The sequence below is a fragment of the Xiphophorus couchianus genome, chromosome 22 (genome assembly GCF_001444195.1).
Source record: "Xiphophorus couchianus chromosome 22, X_couchianus-1.0, whole genome shotgun sequence".
Lineage (NCBI taxonomy): Eukaryota > Metazoa > Chordata > Actinopteri > Cyprinodontiformes > Poeciliidae > Xiphophorus > Xiphophorus couchianus.
In genome coordinates this window covers 9,762,990-9,776,485 of record NC_040249.1, presented here as the reverse complement: position 1 = coordinate 9,776,485, position 13,496 = coordinate 9,762,990, and the positions used below count along the sequence as shown (strand labels likewise).

At 36.3% G+C, this 13,496-nt stretch overlaps 1 protein-coding gene across 2 annotated transcripts; it reads right to left on the bottom strand.

The window, feature by feature from the left end:
• Positions 1-3,689: 3,689 nt before the first annotated feature.
• On the bottom strand, positions 3,690-12,528 carry plek (pleckstrin). Of its 2 annotated transcripts, XM_028007866.1 has the most exons (10): positions 12,329-12,526; positions 11,064-11,108; positions 9,750-9,905; positions 9,333-9,514; positions 7,999-8,090; positions 7,716-7,900; positions 6,771-6,875; positions 6,476-6,559; positions 6,322-6,391; positions 3,690-6,171 (listed from the first exon to the last, which is right to left on the bottom strand). In XM_028007866.1, exons 3-10 carry the CDS (start codon positions 9,807-9,809, stop codon positions 6,032-6,034), a joined length of 918 nt encoding a protein of 305 aa, XP_027863667.1. In that variant the 5' UTR covers positions 9,810-9,905; positions 11,064-11,108; positions 12,329-12,526; the 3' UTR covers positions 3,690-6,031. The 2 variants fall into 2 exon arrangements, with proteins under 2 accessions (XP_027863667.1, XP_027863666.1); XM_028007865.1 differs by lacking the exon at positions 11,064-11,108 and having other exon boundaries at positions 12,329-12,528.
• Positions 12,529-13,496: the final 968 nt, after the last annotated feature.

The following is a 13,496-nucleotide window of genomic DNA, read 5'->3' as shown; positions in this document are numbered from 1 at the left end:
TAAATCTATGTTTAAGTTTGTGTTTATTGAATATTGCGATACTAAGCATTGACGTTTTGTTTTCACTTTATTTACAGTTTACCCGGCATGTCCGTGTAAAAGCACTCGGCAATAAAATTAACAACGACAATCTTATTCTAATTGATATAATGCCACATTTTTTTCATTTTTCTTTTTGTTATCCAGTCGCTTTGACAGGATGTCATCTGAGTCATTTTTTTTTTTAATTGTTGAAAATCTCAAAGGATTATCTATGAATAAATGTTTTCTTTGATAACAGCCCCTGAAGCCCCTGTACTTTTTTGCAGTAAGAGCTGGCATTGTTTAAACAACAATAGGAATATAAACCTCTGCTGTCAGTTTTTTAGTTGCAGAAATTGTCTTTAATTATTACACAGCTACTATAAAGGTTATGGCGTAATAAACCATGTAGGATACATGGTGCCTGCTACAACCTCCTTTCACAACCAATTTGATTAACTGCAGTGAATGGAAGGAAATTGGACCAAACTTTGCTGTGGGTCTAACTAGACTACTCTTTTGACTTCTGTGACCCAGTTAGTAACACTTTATGAGAAGTGGGGCCTTATGGCATGAGTCATAACTTGAAAAGCGGAACGATTATGACATGCATCACTGTCTGACCACAAAAAAGTTTGAAAGTGAAACTGAGCACAAGAATAAAAGCAAGAACCTTTTTTATTATATATATATATATATATATATATATATATATATATATATATATAATTTTTTTTACAGGGTACGAGTGAAGAGCATACAGCACTATGAAACATTCACTATTCAGATCAAAAGTTATACTAAAAGAGCACAACATTTTTTTGAAACAGACAAAAAATGCTTTTTAAGTGAGGACCAGTTATACAACTTGTCATTATTGCAATTGTTTTCTTTGAAACTTAACAACTGACACCACAAACGCCTTCATTCATGTGCTACATCATGATCCAGTTAAAAGTTGAATGTAAAAACAGCCTGAACTTTTCAGAGACATCAAGTAGCTTCACCATGTCAAAACTGGCTGCTTTTAAATTCTGTTTGCATTGAGCCCCCCCTGCAGGCTTAGAGCAAGAAAGAGCTTGTCATTTCATATCTGTCTATATTGAGTTATTGTTATGGAGACTGTAATTTATTTCATTATAAAAAATAAAGGTTTTGCCATGTAGCAAGTAATTACATTTCAATCATCTTTTAATATATAAACCTAACCACTACCAAAATAATATTGTGAATATTATACTAAAAGTGAACACACAGTTTTTGTAACACTGAAGGTTCTAAGTCTTTTGTTTCTTAGAAAAGCTAAATTATGTTCTATTGTGAGGAAGAAATGTTTGACATATAAAAATCAATGCCAGCTTGGCTTCTTCATTAATCAAACAGCATCATATTGTTCAAAATGCTTAGCAAGATCATTTAAGAGCATTACTTACCCATGGTGGGATGTCTTGCTATGGCAAATGAAATATAGAAGGCAGATGCCAAGGGTGCCACAACAGTGTGCCAAGGGTGTTGGAAATATTTTTGTGTTAATATGTACACTGTAGTTTTACACATGAACTTAGGTGTCCATATGGATACTAACAATCTTAGCTGACGCACACATGTAGCAAGTGTTTCAGCAAAGGTTCACCAGGCTTTTTATTTTCTTAGACACCTCTGATTGTTTGGTGTTTCTAAAACTATTATGATATTTTTTACAGGTCCATTTTCAGGTACGGTATAAACTTCCCAGTTTAGTCTGGTATCAATGGCAGGCAAGATTATTATTACTCCTGACCTACTCTCCCAGCAACATCTCTTTGAGCAGACGACCATCAGGCAAGCTGAGAACATTTTGTCCGACTCAACACGTGTTTGCATCAGCCATTTCAATATGTTCTTAGAAACTCAGGGAGGAGGTTGATAGCATCTTCCTGATTAGATTTATTTGTAAATACAAGGGAAATGTTTTTACATATTTCATTTGTGTGAATACAACCACCTTAAACACTCATTTGTAACCACTCTCCATCCATCAGGCTGATTAGTGGACAATTGGCTGCGACTGGTGCTTTTGTTTTGAAGGGACAACTTCCTGTTTAACTGCAAAGGCTGCTTAATGGTAATCAAAAGAACAATAGAATTGCAATAGAATGCAGTGAGCTTGGACAAGTGCCTTCATAACAGAGTATGAAGGCAGAACATGCATCTTTACAGAACAGCGGATTGTACAATCAGGGGATTGTACTGCCTGAGTGATATGCAGTAGATATTGTTAGAGATTTCCCCTGTACCTGCCTGACCTCTTGTCTAATGCATTGAGCGCTTTGGCAACTCTACACTAGAGCATGAAAGATTATGAGCATAAGTAAACAAGACGACACATTCTCATCACATAGCAATGCCCTACCAAGGCCATCAATAACAATTTCACCAACTAAGACAGCAGCGGGATTTGAATCTTTGTCAATCACGTCTTTCAATTACTGCTTGGGCCTGAAAGCTCATTGGTAAACATGAAGAGACTGCAGTGATATAGAAAATGGATTACTTAAGGCATGCAGAGAGAAATGTCTAATTCACATCAGGGAAGCCTTCCGGAAATAACAAAAGATCAAAGCAGTACCTCTCTGAAAGTCATTGTAATGAGCCAAGAAACTTCATTTTATTATGGCTGTAATAATTACTGCTTTTTTCACTACACTCTTTACATGCTGTACAAATTGTGTGTGTATATAGACATTTTACTTTCATGGACATCAAAAACAATCGTATATCAGTTCAGCTGTTTCATTCTGTTATACTTGCCACTTATGAAGCAAGTTCTGCTGGAGGTCTCTTCCTGTTAAAGGGTAGTTTTTCCTCTCCACTTTCGGTACATGCATGGTCAGTATGAGGGATTACTCTATAGACTAAATGACACAATGCAAGCAATTGTTGCTATGTGCTGGTCCAGGAGGAATGGATTCTGCGAGTCATTGACTTGATTCTGGTGGGCTTTCTTTTGATGTAAACTTTTGAAATTACTTTGAATAATTAATTGAGCAAACTGTACTGTTTGATAACTACTGTTAATTGCAATGTACATGTGATTGAAATTAAATGACTTTTGTAAAGTGCTTTGAGATTACATTTGTTGTGAATTGGTGCTATATATATATATATAAATAAATAAATTAAAAATGAATTGAATGCCGTGAACCCTCAAGCTAGTCAGTGTGGCCACTGATGATGGCGGATTAACAGTTTTTTCTGTTATGGTGTATTGTTTTTCTGCCATTAGCACAGCTGAAGCGTATATAAGTGGATGACTGACAGTGCTAATGTCATGCATCTAAAAATGTCACCGCATTATTTTGGTTGTTTTATAATTTTGAAGTATTTTCATGTAGAGTTTATCCTTCTTTTTTTTTAAATGAACAAATTATATATATATATTTTGCAGTACGGCATGTTAATCTGCCTACATTTATAGTGCTTTCCTGAGGTTGGGATGGGAGACGTAGTGGCGAGGCGGAACCTTTGTTTGGGGGGTGTTGCTTCCGGGTTGGTTTTGGGGCGGAGTTCCGGTTTGCGTCAAACGCAATCTGGATGCTAAAGGCAGCGTTTTTCTGCCGTCATTGCTGACTTATATTTTATTATCCTTCAGATTGTCCTCAACACTGTTATAGTATAGCTTTAACCTGGTGATTTGTAATATATTTATTTACTTTTTTCATATAGATTTCTGCATCGAGTTTCATATGTTTTTCTTTAGGATACAAATGCACCACAAACGTTTGTGCAAATTGCTGGAAACAGAACGGGTTACACACAGGGTTTCTATGAAACAAAGAAACAAGGAGTCACAGAAAGGACCTTATAACTACTTTGAGTAATCATCATGGGGTAATACTGCCATCTGCTGACAGTTTTGGTGAAGTCTTCTTTGTGTTCGTAGACTGGTTTATAAGTGATCCGTTTTCATGTACAGTCCTGTCTCCTGCTAGCAGATATTACACAAACATGCATACCTGGTTAATAGAACAATTTTAACCAGTTTTCTGCATCAAATAGTTAAGAAATAAATATGTTTTTATTTTCTTTATTATAGATCGTTGAAGCTGTAGATATGTGCAATTCTAAACGGACTTTGAACTGTGACGATCTAAATAATAGACCAGGGAGTTCTTGCAAACCTATTGTAAGCATTAGATTTAAAAATCCTCTGTAAGTTACCATAGTGCATTTGCAGTAAGCGCAACACAACTGTGTAATGATTTACTGCCTGAAATAAAAAAATTACTGGATTCAAAGTTTTTCAAGATAATATGAAACTTATACAAGCATGTGAGCATGAGCTTTGCATCATTATTGTACTAATTTGTTTTATTGTATTAAAAACAAAGCCCGTAATAGTATAAAATAATGATGTGCACAGTTTTCCTTAATTTGATTTTTTTTTTAGTAATTTTCATACAGAAAACAATAAATTTGAATGAGCAATAAAATTACAGCGTTAGTAGTTGTCATTGCAGCCTCCAAGATGCTCACAGAGATGCATTACTTTTGTTTTCGTTCTGTTTTGTACAGCCAAATGTTGCAAAAATCTTTGCAAACCACTCAATCCCAGGGTTCCAATTATATGATATATCAGACTTCTGTATCGTTATTTGCTTACTGTCAGCGGTCTGATACACAGCCTGCGCTGTGTGCTTTAGCAGTCTGTAATCAAGAGCATTTTGACACAAAGCTGAAACGTTATCTGAGAACGTCAGTGGGTGTTAGGTGTCAGCGAGTCTGGCTGCATAGACGTGACAATGTTATTCAAGACATTTGACATGCCTCATTGAACCACCATGAATTCTTCACAAAAGATGTTGTGGTTAAAACTAATGCCAGCAAAAGAAATCGATCACCTCTAACAGAAATTATATGTGGATTTAATTCAAATAAATATTGCCACTTTATCATGTATCAAAGCATTTAGTCACTCGCTTCAAAAAGAATAGCACAAATAAGCAAACAGTTGTATTTTAAACTAAGTACACCCCTGATGTACTTAGTTTGATGTGGGATTACTTGTGTCTGATGTGGGATTACTGTTCACAAAATAGGCTAGGTTCACACAATTAATAATGCCCCCAATATGTTTCAATCTTACAGGACAGGCAAACAGATGTGTACTGCTTATTTTTCATATTCTATACTTACATTTAAAGCAAACCAGAAGTCAAACAAGTAGTATTGTCTGAAGCTACTGCTTTGCAAGCGAACAACTTTGAGCTGTCCTTAAACCTACTGTTGAAATAAGTGGTCATCTCTGCTGTGGTTTTTTTCCCCATCTAGTCATGCTCCAGCTCAAACTAGTCATTTTTGTGGCTGATAAACTGTCACACAAATGCAGCAGGCATTGCACTGCTAAAAAGTGGCAGTGCAACGGTGAAGACACAATGCAACTCTGACTTTGTTCACACGCAGAAGCTAAGCATTTGCGTGATGACAGCAACTATCTCAGACTATTGAAACTGAACAAAGAGGAAGTAAAACTAGTGTGAATTAAGAATAGATCTAAATAGATTAAAACAGTTTGTTGTTCCAAGGAAGTACCCTTTACGGTAATTGCATGCAAATTTAAATTGAGACAATTGTAGGTGTGAAACTAGTTTAGAAAAAAAAAAAACAACTGTTGCTACGCTGCTCTGCAAACCGGCTTATTTAAGTAGTTCATGTAAAGGACAGAGATATGCATCTCCACAAATAAAAGCATGTGTCCATTTAACTTGTAGTTCTAAGTTATGCAAACACATACAGTGCTTTTCAAAAATATTCGTCTGGTATTAATAGATAGTACTTCTGCAGGAATTTTTTTTTCTCCTATATAAATTGCCATTAATTTAGCATAAAGAAGCATAAATGTAACGTGTGTATAAAAGCAAAATTCACTACTTGCTTAACAATGAAAGACAAGAGCATAAAGGTTTTATAGTACATCAGTGTCGGTGCAGTTGTGGTTGACAGATATTCCCCTGTTGCTTCACTGCTTTCATTACTTTCCACTTTTTGACACCGTCTGTATTGCTTTGATCCACTCCTTTCTTTCTTCAGATGTTGCAGCTTGCAGGAAATAGTGAGTCTCATCTGAAGTGATAATCTCAAAGAGGTTGCCATCAACGTCATACTTCTTGGCTGAAACCAGGAAACGATAGAAACAAAAGAGGAGTTAAAATGGATAACAAAAATAAATATATACTATACTGACAGCACACTTGAGTTCTGTTTTTTTTGTCTCATTTGAAAAGCTATATTTACATCCCAACACTAAAATACATCACCCACCGTCAGGCACGTACTCTACAGCTGTAACCACAGCTCCTCGGAGATGTATTGAGCCTAGAGGGTCATCGCCCTGACAATAAGGAAGGAGAAAACAATAGTGTCATGCTGTGCAAAATTTGAGTTTACGCAGCATAGACCGAACCAAGACATTTACCTTTGAAGGATCATAATAGTGCATATAAGCGGGGTCATCTCGAAGTATGAACTTTCGTACCTTCCAGTTCTTTCTTCTGTGTCCCTATGATAAAATAAATAGTGATCAGACAATGAAGTTTATAATACATAATATCAAAATGCTAAATTTAACCCTGAGAAATTTGAATGCAAAACTAAGTTCCTCTTTCAGTAACTGGAATTGATTTTATGTGTTTGAGATGTGTATGAAAGGTGTTTTCCACCAAGGGAATATTGAACAGTGGCAGTCAAGTTTTGTTGTGCCAACAGTTCACCTGTTTGAGCAAGCAGCCTTGTTTTATAATGTTTCCCCTGAATTCATCCTTCAGCAGAACATCTTCGTCACTGGAGTAGCCTTCACAGAAGAACCCACTGTCTGTCTGAAAGGACAAAGATGGACATAAATATTACCCACAATGTGAGCAGTCCCTGGCAAAGGTATTGACACTGCTTCAGTTTTTATTTATTGATTTTTTTTCTCCACATTTTTTCAAGTTATTACCAAAAGTGCAAATAACTCTCATTGTGACTTAATGTGAGACTGTCAGTCAGCAATTTTGGTGTGTTTGGATTGTGGTCAGGGCCATTAGCTATAAGCTGTTCCCATAGTAACTCTGACTGTAGTTTTACTGTCCTGCTGAAAAGGGAACATCCATTATAATCTTTTAGAATCTCTAACAGATTTTCTTTCAGGACTTCCCTTCTGGCAAAGTCTATATTTGCAGTGTTTGACTAAGAGTTGTACCTGTTAACAGATTCTTCCACCTGAGCTCTGCAGCTTTACCAGAGTTACCGTAGACCTCTTGGTTTCTCTGACTATCAGTTGCTCCACGTTCTTTCCATTTTTGGAAGATGGATTGGACACCATAAGATGTGTGAAAGCTTTGGATATTAGTTTATGACACAACCCTGCTTTATGCTTCTGCACAATTTTATTCCTTTGTATATCTGGTGTGTTCCTTAGTCGTCCTGATCGGGGCGGGTGGGGACTTTCAAAATAAGAGGTGCTGAATACAAGTGCATGCTACGATTTTTGAATAATTATTTATAGATAATAAATTTTGAAAACCATACATCATTTTCTTCCTATTTCAATGTCATGCTATACGGTATGTTGTGTTTATCTGTCACACACACACACAAAAAACAAATCATAGAATCCATACATTGTTTAAATCAAGACATGTTTTTGTTAGTATGTTTTCCAGAACTGAACTCACAAAGTAGTAGAGAGCTGTTGTCTGATCTAAGAAGGTTGTATTTTCTCCGCCTTCTGCCCCCTCCTTTGACAGGTCATCTGCAGGCTGGAGAAAGCCCTCAGTCAGAAGCCCCGTTGCTAACATGAGTGCCTCCGGCCTATTTCTTGCCTTCTCTTTCGAAATCAGCCACTCTACTACCGTCGCACCTGTGCCAAAAATAAAGAAGCGGTGAAAAAGGGTCAAGAAAAGAAATGCACCTTCCTGCACACCTATGGTAACATCCAAAGAACTTAGAATTCAATACCAGTGAAGCAGTGGTTGAAAACTTGATTATCTTGCTCAAGTTTTAACTCCTTCACTCCGTCGTCCTGGTCTTTCATCAGTGCATACAGCTCACTAGGAAAACACAACCAGGACTGTTATTACATTTTCTGTCAATACCCACGAGCACTTAGCAGCTCAGTAACCTTCACCTTCAATTCTCATAATCTAAAACATTTAAGCATCAAACGATTAAGCAGTGAAGCTAAGCCAGTCAGGCTGCAGGCATTATTATATTTGAATAATTTAAGAGCCTATATTGTTCTAACAGTGCCTTGAAAAGTGATATAATCCTCATTGACCTTTTCCAAAACTTTTTCTTATGTTTCAGCTGCAAACTTAAGATATTTTATACATTAGATCAACACAAAGTAGAGTATAATTGGAAAGTGAAAGAAAAGGCAAGAATATTTTTTACATTAATATTTTTACAAATGTTTGTTTCTTTGCACAAACTAGCTCAAATGATTTATGATTCAGAGGATAGCATCTGTGATATGTGTTTTCGTACAAACAATTCCACTGTGACTCTTACCGAACGTTAAAGTGAATTTTTCTGCTAGAAAGTGAATTTTCTTCCCAGTCTCATTTTATTTAATTATTTCGTTTTTGCAGTCTGTAAAAGATATTCTTCCCAGGTTACATTATGTAGTAAAACCAGAAACAAAAGTAGACCTCTTGGCTTATTTCTTGATGACCTTTCACCTCTCTTCCAAAAGACTTCTTCACTTTTGACCATGGGTTTAAGGTTTAAGGCTATATTTTTCTAGCCTTATAAATTCATAGGCTATTATAGACACTAATGGGGCAGGTCTTTGGCTCCCCCCTTCATTCGGTTTGATGTCATGTCATCTTGTGACTTTCTTTCAAAAATGTCTTCTTTTTAACCACTCTCTTAGAAAGGCACAACTAATAACTATTGTGTCAACCAATTCTCCCCCCTGAGCTGTTCTGATCTTTGCAGGTCTTTCAGAGTTACAATTAACCCCTTCTAGTAGCTAAAACAGGCTGAATACAAATATAACTCTTATATCTATTTGTAGAAATTGTTAAAAATATTTTCATCACATCGATGCTCTACTTTCTTTTGCCCTACCACATGAAATCCAAAATAAATACAATAAGGCTAGAGGTTACAACAACTAAAGCATTCAAGCAATATGAATACTTTTCAAGGCACTGTATCAAATTAGCAACTTAGCTTTATTTACTGACGTCAAGTGCTTTGACTGCAGTAAATATTTCGTCTTTTTCCAACCACTCATTTTGTCATTCTGATTAATTATTCTGAAAGCGATAAGATTTGATTTAACTTACGCAAGATTGACTGTCTCTGGCAGGCGAATGGAGCGTCTGGTGGACTTTCTAGCAAACTTTTTCCCATCTTTCAAGCAGGATAAGGTTCTCCTAATGTCCTTGACCCAAAGTTCTCTCTCCTCCACATGCGAGGCTTGAAAGAAGTGATCTTGTTTCCTCTCTGTAGTGATCTTGAATACCAGCTAAATCAAGCAAGTTCGGTTAGCTGCACTTTTCAAGATTCAGGATTCTCTTGATTGAACATTTTATTCTACACAAAGAGAAATAATCAGCTAATGCAAATAGTAGTTCAGAAGAAAATTACTAAATGTCTCAATTTTGACAGTGCTAAACAGTGATAATGATTATTCTCACAGGTCTAATCCTGCAGCCCTTGTTTTACATTGTAGCTGATGATATTATCTGACAATTTCTTACCGTTCTCTTGTTAAAATCTTGACAGGGACTGATGAGGGTTGCTCCTTTCAGTGGGATCATCCCTTTCGGTGAGTGATCTGTTTTCTTTTTATAGTAATCCAAACCATCTTCTGACAACACCACCCACACTGCACTCCAGGAGTTCAGCACTGTACCCTGAGGATTGTTTAATACAACAGGAAGCCTTGAGCAAAAAGTGCAAAAGCACTGACAAAGGATGGAGCTGTTCGTGAGGTGTGGCGTGTTTGAAGTAAATGCTTTAATGTCTGTTTTAGCACAACTTTTGTTGGCATGCGTCTTGCTTCCTATTCTGCCCGTCGACTCACAAAAGTTTGTGGATCGTACTTTTTGCTTTTGACAGAATTGTTTAGTTTTTCAACGCAGTGCATAGACTTACAGGTTCAGATAAAGTGTCCAGGGAGAGTCTTGGAATGATAGCGTTGTTTATAAATGTTATGTTGTTTATTTTCAGTTTGGTTTTAGACTAATCATTTGAGGTGTGCAGCTTTCTCTTTTCCCTATTCTCTAATAGAACAAAAATGTTTTTTTTTACAAGCAGATATTTATTTATTTTTTCTAAAAAGCATATTGCTTAGAAAATACTTAAACAATAGTGATATTTAACACATGTAAAATAGATCCTTCGCTGTCACAATGACACTTGGAAGCATTCCTGTACTTTCATAAAAATTTGTACTTCTGTTAATTAAATTAAGTTAATTTAATACGTGTGAATACGAATTTCACACGTATTCTTGCTAAATCAAGTGCACAGGAATACGTGGTCAGTTTTGCATTCTAGACACACAGCACTCTTATCATTAATCGACTGTATTAATCATTCTCTTGGAACACAACTCTAGACAACAAAGAAGAGAAAAAAGAGAGAAAAAGAAAATAAATATATTTGATAAAGTTTGCAATATTTTTAGCCCGTTCGGGACATTTGTGTATTTAATTTGACTGTCAGTTGAGGATGTAAGACTCTTTGCACAGACTGTTCATATATCAGGCAAGACTTATCAGACTTCCTCCTGACACTTTGATACTAATTCTTAGTTGTTTAGCACTGCTACCTCACAGCAAGTAGACCTTAAGTTCACATCTTGCACAAAAGCGTCTCTGGAGGTAGTTTGGGTAATCTTCACATGTATGTGAGACTTCCTGTCTCTGTCACACAGTTACATGTTTATTTGGTTCTCATATGCACTCCCAAGTCATGCTGGCTTAACAAACCATTTTAAATTGCCTTAAAATCTGACAGGGTACATGCTTGGTTGTCTGTGTGTTGCTCTGACAGGCTGTGTATCCCACCTCTCACCTGCTGACTGATGGAGATAGGCTCCAGCCTCACAGACCCTGCATGAATTAAACAGGTATAGAAGATGGATGGTGTAATGCAACTTTTCTGTATTGCTTGAACATTTTCAATTAGAGCTGAAGGATTTTATTTGTTTGAGCAAGCACCAGAATTTTATGTAACACCCTTTTATGACGCTGATTTTTAAACCTGCCTTAATTTCTATGACTAAATAAAGACTCATGCTTTAATCACCTGCTTGCACAATAGGTTTTTTCATGAAGGGAGACGTTTTCTAATCCGTATACTTTCAGTTAAACAATAAGTGACACCGGTCAATAATTTACATTTCAGATAAAAGTTTTCAAACAAATGTTGAATTGAAATTAATCTGGCACAGCTTTAAATTACTGAAAGAAACACATGCTGATGAAAACAGGGAAATAATATTTTTCTGACTCCATGCAAGCAAAAAGCTCAAAGTGAAAACTCCACCACTGTTTGACATTTTAGTTGGGTCGAGAGCAAAATTCACACCTTGCTCAAAGTGAAGAAAAGCATATGAGCGTAGGTAGTGTTAAAAAAAAAAGTGTCAATGTGTTTACTGAAAATGGCTTAAGAATTGTGTGTACACACACATCTAGTCCCAGAAGTCAAACTTAACTCTGCTGTGTTATTGTGGATTTTACTCGACTGGTACATATTGCATAGTTTGACTATGAAGTTCTTCTCTCTGGATGCAACATTGCTGAATAAACCTAAAAAAACGAGAGGGGAATTTCATGTTTTACTTTCAGCTCTAATAGGAACTTGAGCTTCTGTTTTGACTACAGAACAGAAGTGTGCATTTCTGTGTTGCGCTGGGACTTTGTGACATCTGTTCCTCTATTCAAATGTTGGTCTAAGCAAAGCTACAACATTCAGTATGCATTCCCAGTGCTTATGTGTACACACCCATGTCCTCAATATATTGGTCGTTTGGTTTGTCAGAGTTGCTGTTGTCATTTCTTAATATGAAAGTCCATATTAGTACGTTAGCGATATATGCATAAAGCGTACAACTCACGTGTTGTTTTTCTTTCTCTGAAACAACAGTGCACTGTTTGAATCTCAAGGCTAAACATTTGTATTTACATTTAATGGGACCAAAATGAAGCTTGAAGTTTTAGTGTTACGAATCCTGTCTGAAAATAATTCTTAAAAGAAGTTTATGTTAGTGGTAGATCGAAGTGTACAACATATTAGGAGGTGAAGTGTATTTTTATGTCGATGTTCTTACCTTTTTAACAAGGTATCCCTCTCTGATCTCTTGTGGCTCCATTATTGGGCTCTCTGCTGCTGTCTGCTGCAACTTGTCACTTTTTAGTGACTGTCAAAAGCATTTCACGTCCATTTAACCTACTCCCACTGCCACCCTCCTCTCTCTCTCTTTGTCTGTCTATATCACTCTCTTTCTTTCTCTCTCACCCCCTCTCTATCTCCATGTGTGTGTCTGTGAAAGCCACAGACACTGAAACCCAGAAGCAGGAAATGTGAGCATTGGGTGTGATAAGGATGACACAGCTCCTTGTGGTCAAATATATTATTAGTCATAGCTGAAGATTGGTGGGTATCTGAGAATGTTTCTGTTCAATTGAATTCAAAAATGGGACTCAACAGTTTGGATGTCTTAGTACGTTTTACTGTGGTCACATTAAAATGAGAAAAAACGCAGTGGGAGACAAATGTGTTCATCTTCCAGTAAAGTCCGCTGATGTAGAAACATTCACGTCTAAAATAGCTTTATGAGACCTTATTACCAACATTAAGTTAACATTTTTTCCTTATAGTTCTGTCTTTCTATTTGTAGCTAGTTTCATTTTTGTTACTTCCAATTCTAAAATTTCATATAGAAAGAACAAGCTGCAGAGGTTTTGGATATGTCTTAAAATCTTGTTTATTTCTTTGATCATTTACATTATATAGAACAGTTTAATAGTCTTCTGTACTGAGATCAACCTAAGGGATTCATCTTGATGCTATTTACCACCACATGTTTTAAGCAATTAAAACTTGGAAATTTTTAAAAAGCAAGTAAAAATACGCATTTCTTTAGTCAAAGGGTGTGACTGTTTCAATTTAGATAGAGGTGGATGAATTCTAGTACCTACCCTTAGTCAGACCCCATGTATTTCTGGAAACAAGGAGTTCCTCTTTTTCTAATTTCTCAATGTTCCCTTGTCATTTCAAAGTTTCAAAGTTCAGCTGGAAGCAGAAACACTTCATGTAAGACTTAAAAATAGAATGCATGACAGGAATTTAAAAAGGCTGAATAATTCATGCAAACTTGTTTGTGGGAAAAAAACGTCATAGGGGAAAAAAAAACCCAAACATCATATATAGTGGATTGTCTATCACGTGGAAGCAGTTGCTGCTCAAAGTTTCCGTTTACACCATACTAGGAAATG